Here is a 17,074-nt window from a genome sequence, read left to right on the forward strand (position 1 = left end):
ATCCTTTTAGTCGCAATGACAGAATCAAAGATAAAAAAGTATCTAGTTTGCGTGTCAGACCTCGTTTTACTTCGGTTCAGATCAGTTCAGTATGCTGTGTGCTTTTGCTGTGATGAGTGACAATATAAAAATCATTCATGACCTCATTTTGTATATCTGGAAATGACACAACACAGATACTTAGATGTGGATCATTCATGATGTTCATGGGTATGCCATGCAACACCGCTGTTTAAAAAACACATTCAAAAGCATTGCTACTCACACAGATCAGGAAGCTTTATGGGATTAAAGGGACACACGCACAAACTCACTCATACTCTGTCATAAACTAAACAAAATTACACCATAAAAGCATATAAACCATGTTCCCATGAGATGCATACCAGCGTAAGAGTGATTGCAGCAGCAGGCAGGGACGGCGAGATGAGAAACGGAGAGAGAGAGCAAAAGAGAGAGAAAGAAACTGAAGGCAGAGAATAAGGCCACATTCACACAGTAGCAGAATACACTTGTCAGTCATGTTTGGAGTGCTAAGTACAGTTACAGTACACAAATAGGAAGAAATTTTGACAGAAAAGGATGGCTGTTAAGGTTACGATTTTAATTTAATGCAAAATGTAATCTTTCATTCTGCTTTCTACAGTCAGAAATCCAAAGATAAATCACAATTATTTTATTCTATTGGCAATCATTATGGAAGCTTTTCCGCTATGCAATAATAAAAAAAAAGTCAAAGTTTTTTATCACATGAGATAAAAAGTTACATTATTATTATTTTTTATACCGCTGAAACAAGCTTCCATAGAGTCATAGATTTTAACTTTAGGAATAAAAAAATTAGCATATACAGTAGTTTCATGAATTATTACCCTAATTTTCAAAAGTTTAGTTTTTTTTATACTTGCCCAAAGCTGCATTAATTTGATGAAAAATACATTAAAAACAGTAATATTATGAAATATTACAAATTTGTAATAACTGTTTCTATGTTTATATTTTTTAAAATGTAATTTATTCCTGTGGTGTTTTTTCTGGATTTAATGCGTAAAAAGTTTATTTATTGATTGATTTTTTATAACACTGTAAAAGACTTTACAGTCACTTTGATCAATTAAAATCATCCTTGCTGTCTAAAATTATTAATTTATAAAAAATAAAATGACTGACTTTTAAATGGTATAGTATATATATGGTAAAGAATGGTGTGTGTATATATATATATATATATATATATATATATATATACACACAAATGTTGTGCAAATAGGCAATATTGTCTGTAAAGCTGCTTTGTTACAATATTTGTAATTATTGATGTTTATTGATCAAATTGTAAATAAAAGTTAATTTAAATATGCTATCAACTTAATGGATGCTTAAAAAAAGTTTCCAAATATTTTGATAATTTGATTTGACTTTTTAAAACCCAATTATCAATTATTTTGAAATATTTATAATATCACTCTTAATATTTAACTGCCTTTATAATTTAGAAAGGGATTCCCTCGCAAGTGGGACATCATATTTAAGGGTCCTAACATCATAAAATGGCTGAAATGTCCTTGTTCAGAATGAAAATTAACAATACAAGACACAATGCAGGCTACAAAACACAAAAAGTCTTGATATTTCTTTACTATCATTAAACTATGGTTACCATGTCACTTGGGTTAAAGGCATAAATCAAGATCCCATTCCTAACAGAGGATCGAATCAAGATCTGTAATAGTACAAACAGGACAAATCAAGAGTCACACCTTTTAGTACACTGACTGTGTGAACGCAGCCTAAGAGAGTTAGAGAGTAGACAAAGTGTAAAGTATAAAGAGAAAGAGCACCACAACACACGGCCACGATGTGTGGGTCTATGTAATGGTGGTGAGGACGGGTGAAGGCGTGCTGACGTGACGTCATGGTTGGAGCAGGCCGACACGAAGAAGAGGGGGAATAAAAGAGGACAGATACCTACCCTGACCTGCCGCTATCTAGCTACCGACCTGAGGACTGTCCGTCTCTGAGCTCTCAGGCTCTGCTTGAGGCTCACTCGCACCAGGAGACTGCTGGGAGTCTCCAGCCTGGAAAAAGAGAGAGGAGCATAGAAGGAGAAGGGGAAAGGAAAAGATTAGGGGAAAAGAAAGAGGAAAAGTGACAGGAAATAAGCTTTTATAAAGCAGCAGGAAAGAAGAAATCCATAGTAAATCAAATAGTTCACATATTTTTTTCTTGCAACAGTAAGAACAGAAGCATAGGCAGTGCTGTAAATGTGCAAAAAAGAGAAAGTATCCATCCATCCATCCATCCATCCATCCATCCATCCATCCATCCATTTAATACATTTATTAGTCCACCCACACACTGATGTATTCAAAAGTTCCCGCACACATGTGCCCATTACCGGAGCTGTGAAAACCCTACTGTTAAAAAGAGTCCTGTATTGTGCTACCGCATAAAAGGCTTTAGACTACAGCATTTTGGATTTTTATGAATATTCCCTCTATGGCTGCACTCGTAAGTCCAATGCCATTTCAGTAGAGAGAGAGACACACTCAAGGACTAATTAAACTTTTTGTTCAGCTGAAATATAAAAGAAAAGGAGAAAGAGCACTGGTCGGGTTTCCATGGCATTTTCTGATGAGTCATATCTGATAGAGATCCAGAGAGAGAGAGAGAGAGGGTGTGTGTGAGTGAGTGTTTCTGAAATACAGTGGACACTGATGTGTTTTCACAGTTCACCAAAAATACATTTTTTGTCATAATTTACTCACTCACATGTCATTACATAAAAGCACCATAAAATAGCCTATATGACGTGTTTGTCTTCTGAAGCAGATTTAAGTGAAAAACATATTGAAATGTATTGTTATTCATAATGTTAACTACTGTGACTCAATCACTGACTTGAACTTGATAACTGGATTAGTCCAATCCATGAATGAATCATTTAAACCAGTTTTGCGAACTGTAAAAGAAAATCTGATGTCCATGAACTGCAAATTATGAACTCTAATGAAGATTTTAGTTTGTTCATAACACAAAGCTAACATGGTTTCCAAACACTCTGAATACAGCGTTGCAGCCCGTTCTCATCCTAGGGCGTCATATACTGACGCTTTTGACATTTTGTCTACATCGAACGCACATGGCACCCTTTAGCGTCAATATGAGATGCAGATAGATATGGGCCAGAAGGCGCCTCCTAGCGGTCTAACCCTAACCCTACACCTGACCTAAACCTACCCATAACTGAACAAAGCTCTGTGCGTGTCATATTGACGCTAAAGGGTGCCATGTGCGTTCGATGTAGACGAAATGTCAAAAGCGTCAGTATATGACGCCCTAGGATGAGAATGCGTTGAGCAGGCAGGCCATATAAACCATTTTATGATGCTTTTATATCCTTTTCGCACTTTGAAATGATTGTAAAGCAAGTGAGAGTGACCAGTACATTATTCAACTATTTTTCCTTTTGTTTTCCATGGAAGGAAGAAACAAAGTCGTTTGAGTTTGGAACAACACGAGGGCGAGTAAATGACGTCAGAATTTTTCTTTTACGTCTTTAGTCTAAAAAGTGTTGGCCATTTGGATAATACCTTTTTTGAGGTGTTATATTCTTTATGAGGTAATAATGCATATTAAAATCAATCAGGCTCTATTCTAATACTTCACTTTTCATAAGGATATGCAATATGTATTTACATTTTAACAATATTTATCATGTAAGTCTGCAAGGATTCATGAAGTCAGTGCTGATAGGAGAAACTAAACTTGAACTTTAGGTTTTGATTCTGATTGTATTTTGTGTAATAAAAAGCACATGTGGGATCAGATCTGATATTGTTGAAAAACTACATTTCCTACAATCAGCTGTACTTACAGCATCCTCCTCCCCGCTCCGACTGGGGCTGCCCTCTGCCTCACCAAAAGAGTCATCGGTGGGCGGGTCACTGGCGTGGGACGAGGACTTTGATGGAGAACTCTGCCGGGGGGCCGGGGTGGGTGCTGTAGAGAGAAAAGGCCAGAGTTATGGTTAGTAACACGCCACACATAGTAAATCTCACATTTGTTTATTGCATTAGCTGATTTAAAGCGTCTGATGTGTTGTTGGGTGACGCCAAGAAAGCACAAATATGTTTTTCACCCTCTGGGAGAATAACTAAATATCTGTTGCAGTCTGACAGGGAGGGCGCTGAAATTTTCACACTTACATTAAAGACGAGGCTCATTTGTGATCAATTATACATGAAAACAATGTTCCTTTTTGGGCTCATGCAACCTTAAACTGCTTCAGCGAGCCGTTCGCTCTCACAGCTCAGTGACGGCTGTTGCATTCAGCCAAACATGTAAAGCGTTAATTCTCATTTTAAGTTTACTATGGGACTTTTTCTACTTGGTCTCAAGAGAAAAAAACGTGACCATCAATGACTATGTATTCAACTTATTTTTCAACACGTATGTATGTACTCTAAGCTATTTCCTATGAATTCATTAGCCTTCGTTAGCTAAAATACTCATTCAAATTACATAACACGCTCTTACGTTAAAAATAAAACAGATATGGTTTTCCAAAAGCTAAAATGCATTAGTGCAGCTACAAATTGTTGCAGTTTCCATTCGAAATGTCTACAGGGTGGCACTAAAAGCACTATGACTTTTACTCTCATTGAAAGTCTGCATCTTGCACTAAACCATCAAAAAGCTTTCGAAGGCTTAGAACACAGCTTTTATTTTATTCTACAAATATTTTGTAGTTCTATTTTGGCTCTAGCATGTTGCTAGCAATGAGCCCGGCTCACAGTGAACCCACAAACTCACAGAATTTATCTTCAAAGTGCTGCAAATGTTTTAAACACATCAGAAAATGTTATGATCTCATCTGAGGTTGCATTTTGGATTTGACAAAATCAAACAGGCACCTCGTTGTTAAGAGACGCACAAATCAGCTCAAAATATCAAATAAGTTTGATCTCATCTGACTAGGTGGAATGAAGCTAAAAGCCTGAAGCTAAAAAATAAGCCTATGCCTACCATTCACTACGCGATTTCAGAGAAATGTCAACTCCATCTGCCCAAAATCTGCAGACTGCCATTGTCTTTTGGCAACTAGCATCAATTTGTCCAAACTGCAAATCAAGTCATGTGGAGTATTCCAGCCTTAAAGGAGAACTCCGGTCAATTTTAACATTGAGCTCATTTTTTTGTACATTTGGAGTGCTGTCAATACAGAGAACAACGACAAAAATCGGTGTTGCCTACACCGTGTTATCCTCTTTTTAAAATCTGCACCCTGTTGACTTCAATGGGGCAAGTTTTAAACCTGCTTTTAGCCTCTTAACATCCTTGATGTGTCATTACAAGTGCCCAGCCATGTGAGTGATTCCTTTAGAGTGAACGCGGGTGAATCTGACTGCAGTAGATGTGAAAGATATGAATAAAAATGATATTTATTTAGCCAGCGCACATACCTGTATTTACATCCTGTTTTCGGTCAAAGTCCATAGTAATCGATTGTCGAGTTCACGCGCATTGGTTTAGTACCTATGAACATGCGCGTGAACTCAACAATCGATTACTATGGACTTCGACCGAAAACAGGATGTAAATACAGGTATGTGCGCTGGCTGAATTATTATAATTTTTATTCATATCTTTCACATCTACTGCAGTCAGATTCACTCGTGTTCACTCAGAAGGAATCACTCACATGGCCTGTGCACTTGTAATGACACATCAAGGATGTTAAGAGGCTAAAAGCAGGTTTAAAACTTGCCCCATTGAAGTCAACAGGGTGTAAATTTTAAAAACAGGATAACACGGTGTAGGCAACACCGATTTTTGTCGTTGTTCTCTGTATTGACAGCACTCCAAATGTACAAAAAAATGAGCTCAATGTTAAAATTGACCGGAGTTCTCCTTTAAGGGTGAGTAAGAGAATTCCTGTTGGTTTTGAGTTAGTTATGTGGTTTATATTTGTTACTTAAAGGTACACTATGTAACTTTTGGCCCTCTAGCGGTTGAAAAAAAAAAAACTTTGAAAACATGCATTATGCGGAAGAATATTGTTTTGGTTGTGCTTCGGCTCTGAGTGACTGTACGGATGAATATGGTTATCTTACTTCTCACTTTTTATTTATTTTTTTTCAAACCGATGAGGTTCGAGATTTATCATGCTCCGTGTCAACTTTTCTCACTCGTTGTGGCAACTAACCTGATACTACCACATCATACACCCGTCAAAGTAGCCGGAGCAACTTTTCTCTATTTACAAATTTGACAAGACATGCATGTACAGTACAGGTCAAAAGTTTGGAAACATTACTATTTTTAATGTTTTTGAAAGAAGTTTCTTCTGCTCATCAAGCCTGCATTTATTTGATTAAAAATACAGAAAAAAAAAAGTAATATTGTGATATATTATTACAATTTAAAATAATTGGTTTTCAATTTATTATACTTTAAATTATCATTTATTTCTGTGATGCAAAGCTGAATTTTCAGGATCATTACTCCAGTCTTTCACATGATCCTTTAGAAATCATTCTAATATGTTGGAAACAGTTCTGCTGCTTAATATTTTTTCATAACCTGTGATACTTTTTTAGGATACTTTGATGAATAAAAAGTATAAAAATTAAAAAAAGCAGCAAATTTTTTTAAAAATAGAAATCTTTTGTAACAACAATATACACTACTGGTCAGTAATTTGGGGTCAGTTTTTTTCTTTTTTTGAAATAAATCAATACTTTTATTCAGCAAGGATGTGTTAAATTGATAAAAAGTGATAGTAAAGAAGATTTATATTATTAGAAAATATTTTTTTATTTTGAATAAATGCAGTTCTTTTTAACCTTTTATTCATCAAATATATTAGGCAGCAGAACTGTTTCCAACACTCATAATAAATCAGAATATTAGAATGATTTCTAAAGGATCATGTGATAGACTGGATGTCACATGATGTAACACTGAAGACTGGAGTAATGATGCTGAAAATTCAGCTTTGCATCACAGGAATAAATTAATACTTTTTTTTTTTGTATTTTTGATCAAATAAACGCAGACTTGATAAGCATTAGAGACTTCTTTCAAAAATACAAAAAAACGTAATGTTTCCAAACTTTTGACCTGTACTGTATATATAAACAATTTCCCACAAAAATCATCCCGACAGGTCTAAAATATAAACACTTATAATAGGCTTATCATAGTGAATCAAGGTAAGACAAAAAATAGTTTTGGAAGAAGGAATGATGGCGTATTAACACTGTTAATTTTTAACCAAAAAAAGTTACATAGTGTACCTTTAGCCTCTTTAAAAAAAAAATACAAACTATTTGCACCATTCAGTTGATATTTCGTCTCGAAACTGGAACGATTTGTACCTAGGGGAATGTATTTTGTGTTTTGCACGAGCTAGTCATGATTAGTGTGACTAAACGTATGCATTTAAGCCCAAAACCTGTCAGAAAGGGTCCTATGTGGATCAAAATCCCTTATTGACACCTAATAAATGAGTATGTCTCTCACGCACGGCCTGCCTGTGTGCAAACGTGGGACGGTGTGGCGTTCCATCGCAGCAATAATTAGCACTACAGGAGCGAGAGGATCCAAACAGGCCCAACACACAGCGCAGGGCTCCCCAGAGATCAGTGATAATTACACTGTTCGCCAGAAGCACAGCTGGGCCTGTGACTGACTCTCTCTTTCCCCCTGCCGTCGTTCCCCACCGCAGTACTAATTGTCATTTTCACGCTGACTAAAGACAATGCCTTCTGGGCAACAGCATCAAAGCCCACCTTTCAACCTCTGAGTGAAAAAGGATGTGTTGATGAAAGACGGGATGAGGTTGAAGTTCTGCAGTAGGAAACGGATAAAGCCTTTCTAGCCGTGTCAGCACTGTTAAGGGCTTGCGATGAGAGAGGCGAGAGAGAGAAAGGCATGTGGTGAGATACCAAGTTCTTCTATGTGAGATTCGGTTTCTTTGTTAATGTATTTAGGGTTTATGGAGCTACAGCATTATGTGATTCTGTTGGTCCTGAAACAACATTCCAGAATAAAAACATATCCCTATACCGATCCCTAAGCCTAACCTAACCGTGACCAACCTCTTACATCAGAGTGAAAGCATAAAAAAGTATGAATAAATATAAATAAATTCACATAATTCTAAACCATCTATTCAGGAAAACATGGAAGATCTAATATGTGTACATATGTGACATCATTTTGAGTCGCTTGACCCAGAAACACATTTTGAATTTTATGCAGTGAAGCAAAAAGGAAAATTGCAGCTTTCTAAAGATAATCATTATGTTTTTAAACCAGTGCCAAGATATAATCATTTAAATGTTGGCTGTCATAAATTCTTATTATTGAAAAAAGAGGAAGATGCTAACCCATCTCAAATTAAAACTATAATGTATTAAATAATTAAGACATCAGTGAAAGGTCACTTGATGTCCTGTGGCTGTGCTCAAACAGTAGAGCAGATGCTAACAATGCCAAAGTCATGGGTTTAAGTAATGCATGAACTAACAAAATGTAATTTAACGTCGTGTAACACATTTTTGATAAAAGCATCTAGTGCATATATATTATCAAAATATTTTATTAATACAATATATACAACAATTCTTTCTGGCTCTCGAATCTGATTGGCTGAGAGACGTACAATATCAGCACTGGAACCATTTTACCGTTTGCATCATTCTGCTTACTGCGGCTGTTATGGCGGTTGAGCAAATCCATCATATTTTTTACAAACACTACTCTTGTTGTGTCACAAAATGTAGTTATACAAGTTTTTTAGGCGAGAATGTAGTTATTTAGACCTAAAATATGTGACTATATAAACATAGCACCTGATTTAAAGTTAGTTTTAAAGGCTTTCAGGCTTTTTAAAGGCTTTTTGCCAGGCTTTCAGCGGCCGTTCAGCGCTCATGTACCCGCAAAAAACAGCTTAATTTCGGCCAATCCTTTGGGAATTTGCCGCTGGCTCTTACTGTATGTAAAAAGTGGTTAAACATGAGATACAATTCATTTGGGGTATATCAAACGGGCAATCTTTGGTCTAATTTATTACTTGTTCCAGAGCAAACTGATTTGGGTTAAGGAGAAAATTAAGTTTCTTAACTTTATATTTAGGCTATATTTGCATATGCAGTGTGATATTGCTCATATATATATACTGTATATATATATATATATATATATATATATATATAATATTTTGATATTATATATGCCACACATATATGTATGTATTTGCATGCCAAACCAAATATATGTGATGCAACCAGCAAAAAAATAAAAATAATAATAATAATAATAATAAAGAAAATGATTTCATGACTGTGTGGCAAAGTTGTAAATAAGTCTTTTAAAATATCACATAACTTGAAGGTTAAATCAGGTTGTAAAATGTTATGTGGTTCAACTCTCCAAAAAAATATGATATTTATGAATAATATAAAAATATATATTTTAAAATCAAGTCACGCCCTATATTTTTGCTACTTTGAGAAGCCATTTCACTCGGATAATACATCACAATAGGGGAGAAAAGACTTCCGTTTCGTTCCAACTTTAAACCTCTTGAAAAAAAAAAAAAAAAAAATCACTTTTATTGCTAATCAGTAAATATTTCACCCCTGAAACTGGAGAAATTTGTACTTAGGTGAATGAATTTTGGATTTGTCTGAACTAGTCTTGATCAATGTGACTAAACTTATGCCCGTCAGAAAGTGTGGATCAAAATCCCGTAGTCAATAAGTTTCTTAAAATACTAAATTGACCCTTTAAGTTGAGGTCATGTGTTGCAACTTTCCAAAAATGTACTGATAATTATGAATTAATAATTCATGATATTTGTAAAAAAAATAAAAATAATAATTAATATATAATAATATATATATACACACACACATACATACATGTCATTTCTAGAGAATTAAACAGAAACCTTTTTTGAAAATGGTATAAAAATCCCGGACTAACCCCCAATTCTAACTTTAACACTTATATGTTATATTCCATATTACCCATAGACATCTTACATAGGGAGACGTAACATATTTCCATCTGAAATCAACATGAATACAAATATTTAATTAATTTGACCCATGTTTTAAACTAGTTTTCCCCCCTATAATTGCATTTACATAACCAGCCCCAAATTTGAGTCAAATCCATGGCATATGTCTGAAGCGTCCTACTCACGTGAGTTGGTGGAGGGCGTGGTGGAGGTGACGGGCGTGAGGTTCATCTGCGAGATGTCGAAGTCGTCGCAGTCGTCCGTGTCTTGCGCCATCCCCACTCTGCTGAAGTAGCTGGTGAAAGCGTCTGTGGTGCAGGACAGGCTAGGCTGCTCGCTCTTCCTGGCAGGCATGGCTGGTGGCTTTGCCATCTGGAAGTCCTTAAACATCTCCTTGCTCATCTTAGCCTGTCTCTGCAGTGTGCGCTCCCCGTGTTGCGGACTGGAGGCCGTGGAGCCCGAGGTTCCTGCCACGGCTCCGCCCATGGCCACCGCGGGCGTCTCGCAGGACGCGGGCACTGCCATGGGAGCCAGTGTCTGAAACATGGCAGCGGGAAGCGGCCCTACTGTCTGGGCAGGCATGAAAGCGGCAGGCGAAAAGTGAGCCCCTGCCATTGCGGCCCACTGTTGCTGGGTGGCAGGAAAAAGGTTGGCTTGACCCCAGATCAGAGGCTGAGCGCCCGGTAAAACCTGCGCAACGGGCACCGGGGACTGGACGCCAAACGCTAATGGAGCCTGAGCGGCGAACTGTTGCTGCGCCCACGCGGGTGGAACGGCTCCCATCGTCACATAACCTAAAGGACGGAGACAATGAGACTTTCTGTTCACAAAGCTCTTCAAACTATCGAAAGAGAATTTACCGCCAAAATGATTTGTAAAACACGCACACCTCATTACGAGGTTGTGCTGTAACCTTTAGCATTCACTAAAGGACTTTCAGGCTGCAGCCATATATCTCTTGATGACTTGGGAAAGATGACCTAGATTTTCATAATGAAAAAGGTCTTTATGGCTCAGATGAACTATTGTAATTACTTCTCACAATAGGTCCGGGCTTAATGAATAGCAACGCCCTTTAAACGAGGCCATTACAACAGTCTGACTCATATCACATTGAGGCTTATTTCATTACACATCTTGCTCTTTCTTTCCAATGAGTAACGCTGATTCAAATAATAAAACTCCCCATCGTATCTTATCTCTATGACATGCCACACGCACTTTGAGAGCGTGTCTGGAATATTTCAAAGAGGCGTGAGATCAACTGTAGTTGGGTTGCTCACAAAATAGGAAGTTGTGGAAAGATGTGATCCTTCATCTTTAAAAATGACTCTACTTAGGTGTTGACATTAGCTATTTAAAAGAAGAATCTATCGTTTTAATCATCTGAAACCTGCTGTGACTTACCTTCCAAAGTGACTTATTCAATACATTTATAGTCAAGTATGCAAACATGCACAAAGCACGCACATTTGGATTTGTGCAAAGGTATGAGTTAATTACAAGTTTAAGTACTTAAGTACAAAGTTTATGGCATGTAAATTTGTTTAGGCTTGGCATTTATAATAAATGTTGATTATAATGAATACCACTATAATTTATGATTGTTTTATTCTTATATATATATATATATATTTTTTTTTTTATTCCTGTTCTGAACACGTTAAATTTAAAGGATTTGTTGTGGAGTTAGGGGAACCATATTTGTAGTACTTGTGTTCTGATTTACAGTATTTGAATTATTTCTGAATATAATAATAAAATGTGACCTTTTTTTTCTCTCAACAATGCAATTTTGACCCGGTGCGACTAATAGTCAGATGCGGGTATATATTTTATCATTTTTTTAATTTATACATTTTTTATTATAAATCATATAAATAATATAATATGAATAATATACATTATATTTGTTATTTATTTATCTACTTTATCCACAAAATTAAGGTGACAGCATTAAACAGCATTTTTAAAATAGTTCAACTAAACAATATTTGAATAAATAGTAATACAATTATGAGCATCTGTATTTCTTCACATGCAGTAAAAAAAAAAAAAGTGATTTAGTATTTTGAAAACAGCTTAGCTATTAACACACACACTAATAAATGTAACAGCATTTTTACATGTATTTAGTTACTCCTCAATTCACGATGCTGACAATGTTATTGAGCTGTGTGTGATGGGAACATCTGACACATGGAGTTGCAGTAATGGTGTGTGGTTGTCTCAAGGACCAGTGAGTGGGATGCTTGGAGAAGTTCTATATGTGCATTTAAGTAATCGTGCATGTCCATCATTCAGTCAGGCAGCAATGGGCTGTCTCATCACAGCAATTGCACCCCTGCACTGGTCCATGATGGCCCTCGGCAATCATTTTTGAGCAATGGATCCACCATTGACAAATAGGATGGAATTATGGACTGTTATTCAAGTACATGGGAAGCAAAACCTGAAGCACATCTCCAGTATCCTGTGGACATGTCGAGGAGTACTATATCTTCTAGTGGAAAGATGGCACTAAATGAATTTAGTTAATAGCATTTTTTTTATAAAATGAATTATATTATTTATTATTATTATTATTTCTATTTCTATTTACTTTCTATTTTATTTGATTTATTTATTTGATTTTATTATGTAACTAACTGCTTCATAAAATCTTAAAGACATGCTATATTATAAATATAGAACACATATAGTGACTATGTTCACAATACAGCATAGCTTTCCTAAATAAGATCATAATTAAGTAGCGTGTTCTCGTTCAGATGATTTATGTTCCATTTGACATGCCATTTAGCCCACAAGTTTCATTGAAAGTGACTTACAATACACTGCCAGCGGGACCAGACCCCCTGAAGCACTCTGGGGAAAATATTTTACTTGAAAAAAGCCAGAACGATTCCACAAAGGTGAAAGATGTGCTCATGCTATCATAACTGAACTGTGAGAATCCCATCAGGACAGGTGTGTCGGAGTCAAGCCTGGTGTTTATGATTTTACAACACAGAGGGGAGTTTGACTGAGGGAAAGAATTGAAGACAGATGGGACAGATGATACACTACTTGATTCCACACATATCAATGCTGTACTGTTTACTGTTTCAGAGGAAGTCAATCTGGCTGGAACAGATGTCCCAGGGAGAGCAAAGTCACTGCACAAGGGCTATTAGTTTTTAATAACTGGTTCGAATATCATGACGTGAGTGTTCCTGTAGAATTTAAAGTGGTAGCACTTCACAATTTAGAGTTCACTATGTAACAAAACAATCGTGATGTTTTATGAAAAAAGACTGTAAAAATGCTACGGTGAAACTTTTTAACTGGTAAACAGTAAGTTATTCCGGATTTTTTTTTTAATTAGTACTGTACATTAAAAGGGGTAGTTCACCCAAAAATGAAATTTATGTCATTAATTACTCACCCTCATGTCATTCTAAACCCATAAAACCTTCGTTCATCTTCGGAACACAAATGAAGTTTGATGAAATCCGAGAGTTTTCTGACCCCTCCATATAGTGCAACGTTATTATTATTATCAATAAGGTTGAACCACTGTAGTCACGTGTACTATTTCAACGATGTCTTTACTACCTTTCTGGGCCTTGAAAGTGGTATTAACGTTGTAGTCTATGGAGGGAAAGAAAACTCTCAGATTTGAACGAAGATGAACGAAAGTCTTACGGGTTTGGAACGACATGAGGGTGAGTAAATGATGACAGAATTTTCATTTTTGGGTGAACGAACCCTTTAAGGTTTTATGTTGCATCTTATGTTCAAATAAATGTTTATAGCATTATTTTAGTGTCATTATGGTGTTTTGTACTTGTGTGGATGACACTGTGTTCATCTTCTATATATTAATATTTACCTCAGCTTTTGGAAAAGCTACTTGTGGGGACTTTGATTAATAATATGGCTTTCTCTATTTCTAAGATGAAAAGTCACCTTAAAGGCCAGTAGTAGTCTATAAAAGATGTTTGTAATTAGATATATTAACATTATTAAAATGTTGGTTCTGGCAAGTTCAGGCATAGGGTAATTCCCCCCCCCCAAAAAAGACAATTATGTCATATTTATTTCCCTCATGTCATTTTAAATCTGTATTCCTTTCTTCTGCAAAACATAACTGTAAAATAAGATGTTTTTGTCCATTTAATGAAAGTCAATGTGGCCCAAAACAACATTCGAACCCATTAACTTTTCAATGGATGGAGAAAATCACTCAGATTTTTCACAATATCTTTATTTGTGTTTCACAGAAGAAAGAAAGTCATACAAGTTTAAAACGGCATGAGTGAGTAAATATTTGAACCACTCCTTTAATAATCTGTATATATTTTGTTTAATTTAATCAAAGAATAAGAGAGAGGGGTGAAAATGGTGATGAAAAACTAAACATTGCCCCTTAGTGGTGCAAAAATCCTTGACTAAGTGGACATCAGGGAAAAAAATAACATAATAAAAATGTATGATATGACTCCCGAACAGATGTGCGTGTTAAAAAGGCATCAAACACTCACAGATATAAACACACACACACACACACACACACACACACAAACAAACAGTAAAAGTAGCACTAGAGCAGATAGAGGTAACGCTGTGTCCTCTGCAAGGCATTTATCATGCAGATCAGTGCAGCAGCCAGTAATGAGAGAATTCATATTCTACAGCAGGAGGACGGGACATCTTATTTAGCCGGAACTAGACAGACACATTACTTAATTTACATCCGCCCCATTCCATGTCTCCTTTATCTATTTTCTTGGTATTGTTTTACCAGGGGCAAATTTTCTCCTACCTGAGGGTACAGAGGCAGGGTTGAAGGGGGTGAACAGTTCGGATGGAGTCTGGTGGGCCAGCGTGCGGTCCAGAGTATTAGCCGGAGATGCTGGGGTCTGTGGAAGAGGAGAATCACAGCAGTCTAAACAGAAGCTTTCCAAAAAAAAAACTACACTTGCTCATAGCTCAACTATATCAAAATGGCATACCGTTTACATACTACCTAATTAGTATGCAGTATACACTGTGCAGTATTCCTGCATTCCATTTGGAGTCACTCACCGAGGGGGACGTGATATCAGGAGGAGTGGACATGTCTCCGAAAAGCTCTAACTGGTTGATATTCTGCAGATGAAAGAGGAACATTTACCAGCATAAAATCAGATGTGTTTCACCTCAGGACTCAGTGCCATGACAGTCTAGTCTTTGCCACAGAATACTGGCATCTACCTTGGGCAAACAGTGGTTTGAATACAAATGGTGACTCATGGAAATGATAGTGAGTTGCTATAAAAATTATATAAAAAACAAATAAAAGATGATGATGACTTCTTGTACCTACCGACCATGTACAGCACGGAGAAATAAACAGTAATAAACAGTAATTTATTTTCATTTCCATCTATCCATCCATCCAGCCAGCCAGCCATCTAATCTACAGTATAATATAATAAGAGATCATTTCTAGGAAGATAATGAGTGAATATTTTGGGATATATCCTGTATTCACGGTCAATGCTGAACAAGGGCATGCCAGTCCCAGTAGGATTTAGCAGGACTTTTTCTGTTTTTGGCTGCCTAAAATGTCAGAATTTTCTGCAGCCTTTATTTATTTATTAATATCGTGGTGATAGTAACTGAATTATTTGTGTTGTATAGCAGGGAAAACCCACAAACAATCATATCATACTGTACTTATTGAAACTTGCCAAAGCCGAAGTCCTTGTTCTCTGTATGGCTGGGTCCAACTATGTACACTTTTCACTGCAGTACAATGGCAGGACAACTGATTGATTAATTTGTTCGAGCTTGGAATTATGGATTTTGATTAGCCAATATTGCTTTTCCCCCTAATCATTTTAAAACAATTAAAAACCAGCACAGACAATAACACGACTGTGTGCATGACCACTGTAAAAATCTTGCGCACATGGTCTCTGACTGATTTCTTCATGGGAGCACAAAATCCAACCTATTCAACAGGGTCACACTAGGGTCACCTAAAAGAGCTCTGTCATTTGACTATAAAAAAGAAAGGTCAGGTATGAGTAAGTAGACTACTTCCAGGAGACTAGTGGAAAAGGTAAAAAGCAAGAGACTGGGGATTTAGCAGGGCTATAAACTGTTCATAGCGGGAAGTGTGACATTTACTTTCCTGTACAGGGACTCTACTGAAGTCTACAGAGGACCATAGTGCACTACTTATTACTTTATAACTAGATTACAGCTAGAGGAGCTTTCTTGGTCATTTGCAATCAAAACAACAGCTTGGAGGATCATGGGAAGGCCGAGGGCAGGTGTGGAGAAACTTCGGCCAGTCATTGTCCACCTTACCTTGGTGACCAGCAACAGGTCAGTGTCTAGAGCCAAGAGATCGATCTGTTGGTTATGTTTGTTCTGCAATGATAACATGGTGTTAGATGAAAGATGAAATGGGACACATAAAAAATGAGGTCTGTTTTGGGAAGGTGAAGTGTGATTAGATGAGATGGATGGTACTTTACCTGTACAGGTGAGGTTACACATGTTTACCTCACTATCCCACTATCAATTCGTGGCTTGTGCATTTTTTTTACCAGATTATCTCTCAACAGGTTTGAGCCCGACAAATGCAAAAACCAACAGTATTTATCTTCGCTAACTCGCATCCCACCCCATAGTCCCAAACTTTAATTTGTGGAAGGAGCAATCAAACTAAAAAAATGATTTTTAACCAGCTGCCGGCAGGCTTTAATGGGAAAATAATGTGCTCAAATGGGCGTCCCTTGAGATAACATGGGAAGAGCAAAAGACCATGAACAACAGCTGCTCCCATCTTACATATTTGTGCTGCTGAAAAAGCAACACAGGCGAGGAGAGGATCTTATACAAAAGGAGAGGATGGGTAGACCATGAAATAGAAAAGAACACCAAGAACCCTTTCTTTGAACATGATTTACTTGGTTAGCCGGATAAAGATGTGTCATGTGCATATTTTTTTTTCTTCACTTGGTGCCCTCAGAGAGACATGACTGAAGGAAAACAATTTATTTT

At 36.7% G+C, this 17,074-nt stretch overlaps 1 protein-coding gene across 10 annotated transcripts in view; it reads right to left on the minus strand.

Moving 5' to 3' along the window:
- Positions 1–17,074, minus strand: part of dab1a (DAB adaptor protein 1a) — a 196,739-nt gene that overhangs the window by 7,905 nt on the left and 171,760 nt on the right. For 5 of the 10 annotated variants that reach the window (XM_079889128.1, XM_079889134.1, XM_079889133.1 and 2 more), the window contains 6 exons: positions 16,376–16,438; positions 15,104–15,166; positions 14,841–14,937; positions 10,219–10,827; positions 3,878–4,002; positions 2,001–2,078 (listed from right to left, as the gene is read on the minus strand). In XM_079889128.1, coding sequence (XP_079745254.1) covers positions 2,001–2,078; positions 3,878–4,002; positions 10,219–10,827; positions 14,841–14,937; positions 15,104–15,166; positions 16,376–16,438 — 1,035 coding nt within the window. Of the gene's footprint in view, positions 1–1,972; positions 2,079–3,877; positions 4,003–10,218; positions 10,828–14,840; positions 14,938–15,103; positions 15,167–16,375; positions 16,439–17,074 lie in introns of all 10 variants that reach the window. The other 5 variants (XM_079889126.1, XM_079889130.1, XM_079889129.1 and 2 more) reach the window with 4 other exon arrangements.

The sequence above is a fragment of the Squalius cephalus genome, assembly GCF_949319135.1.
Source record: "Squalius cephalus genome assembly, chromosome: 12".
Classification (NCBI taxonomy): Eukaryota; Metazoa; Chordata; class Actinopteri; order Cypriniformes; family Leuciscidae; genus Squalius; species Squalius cephalus.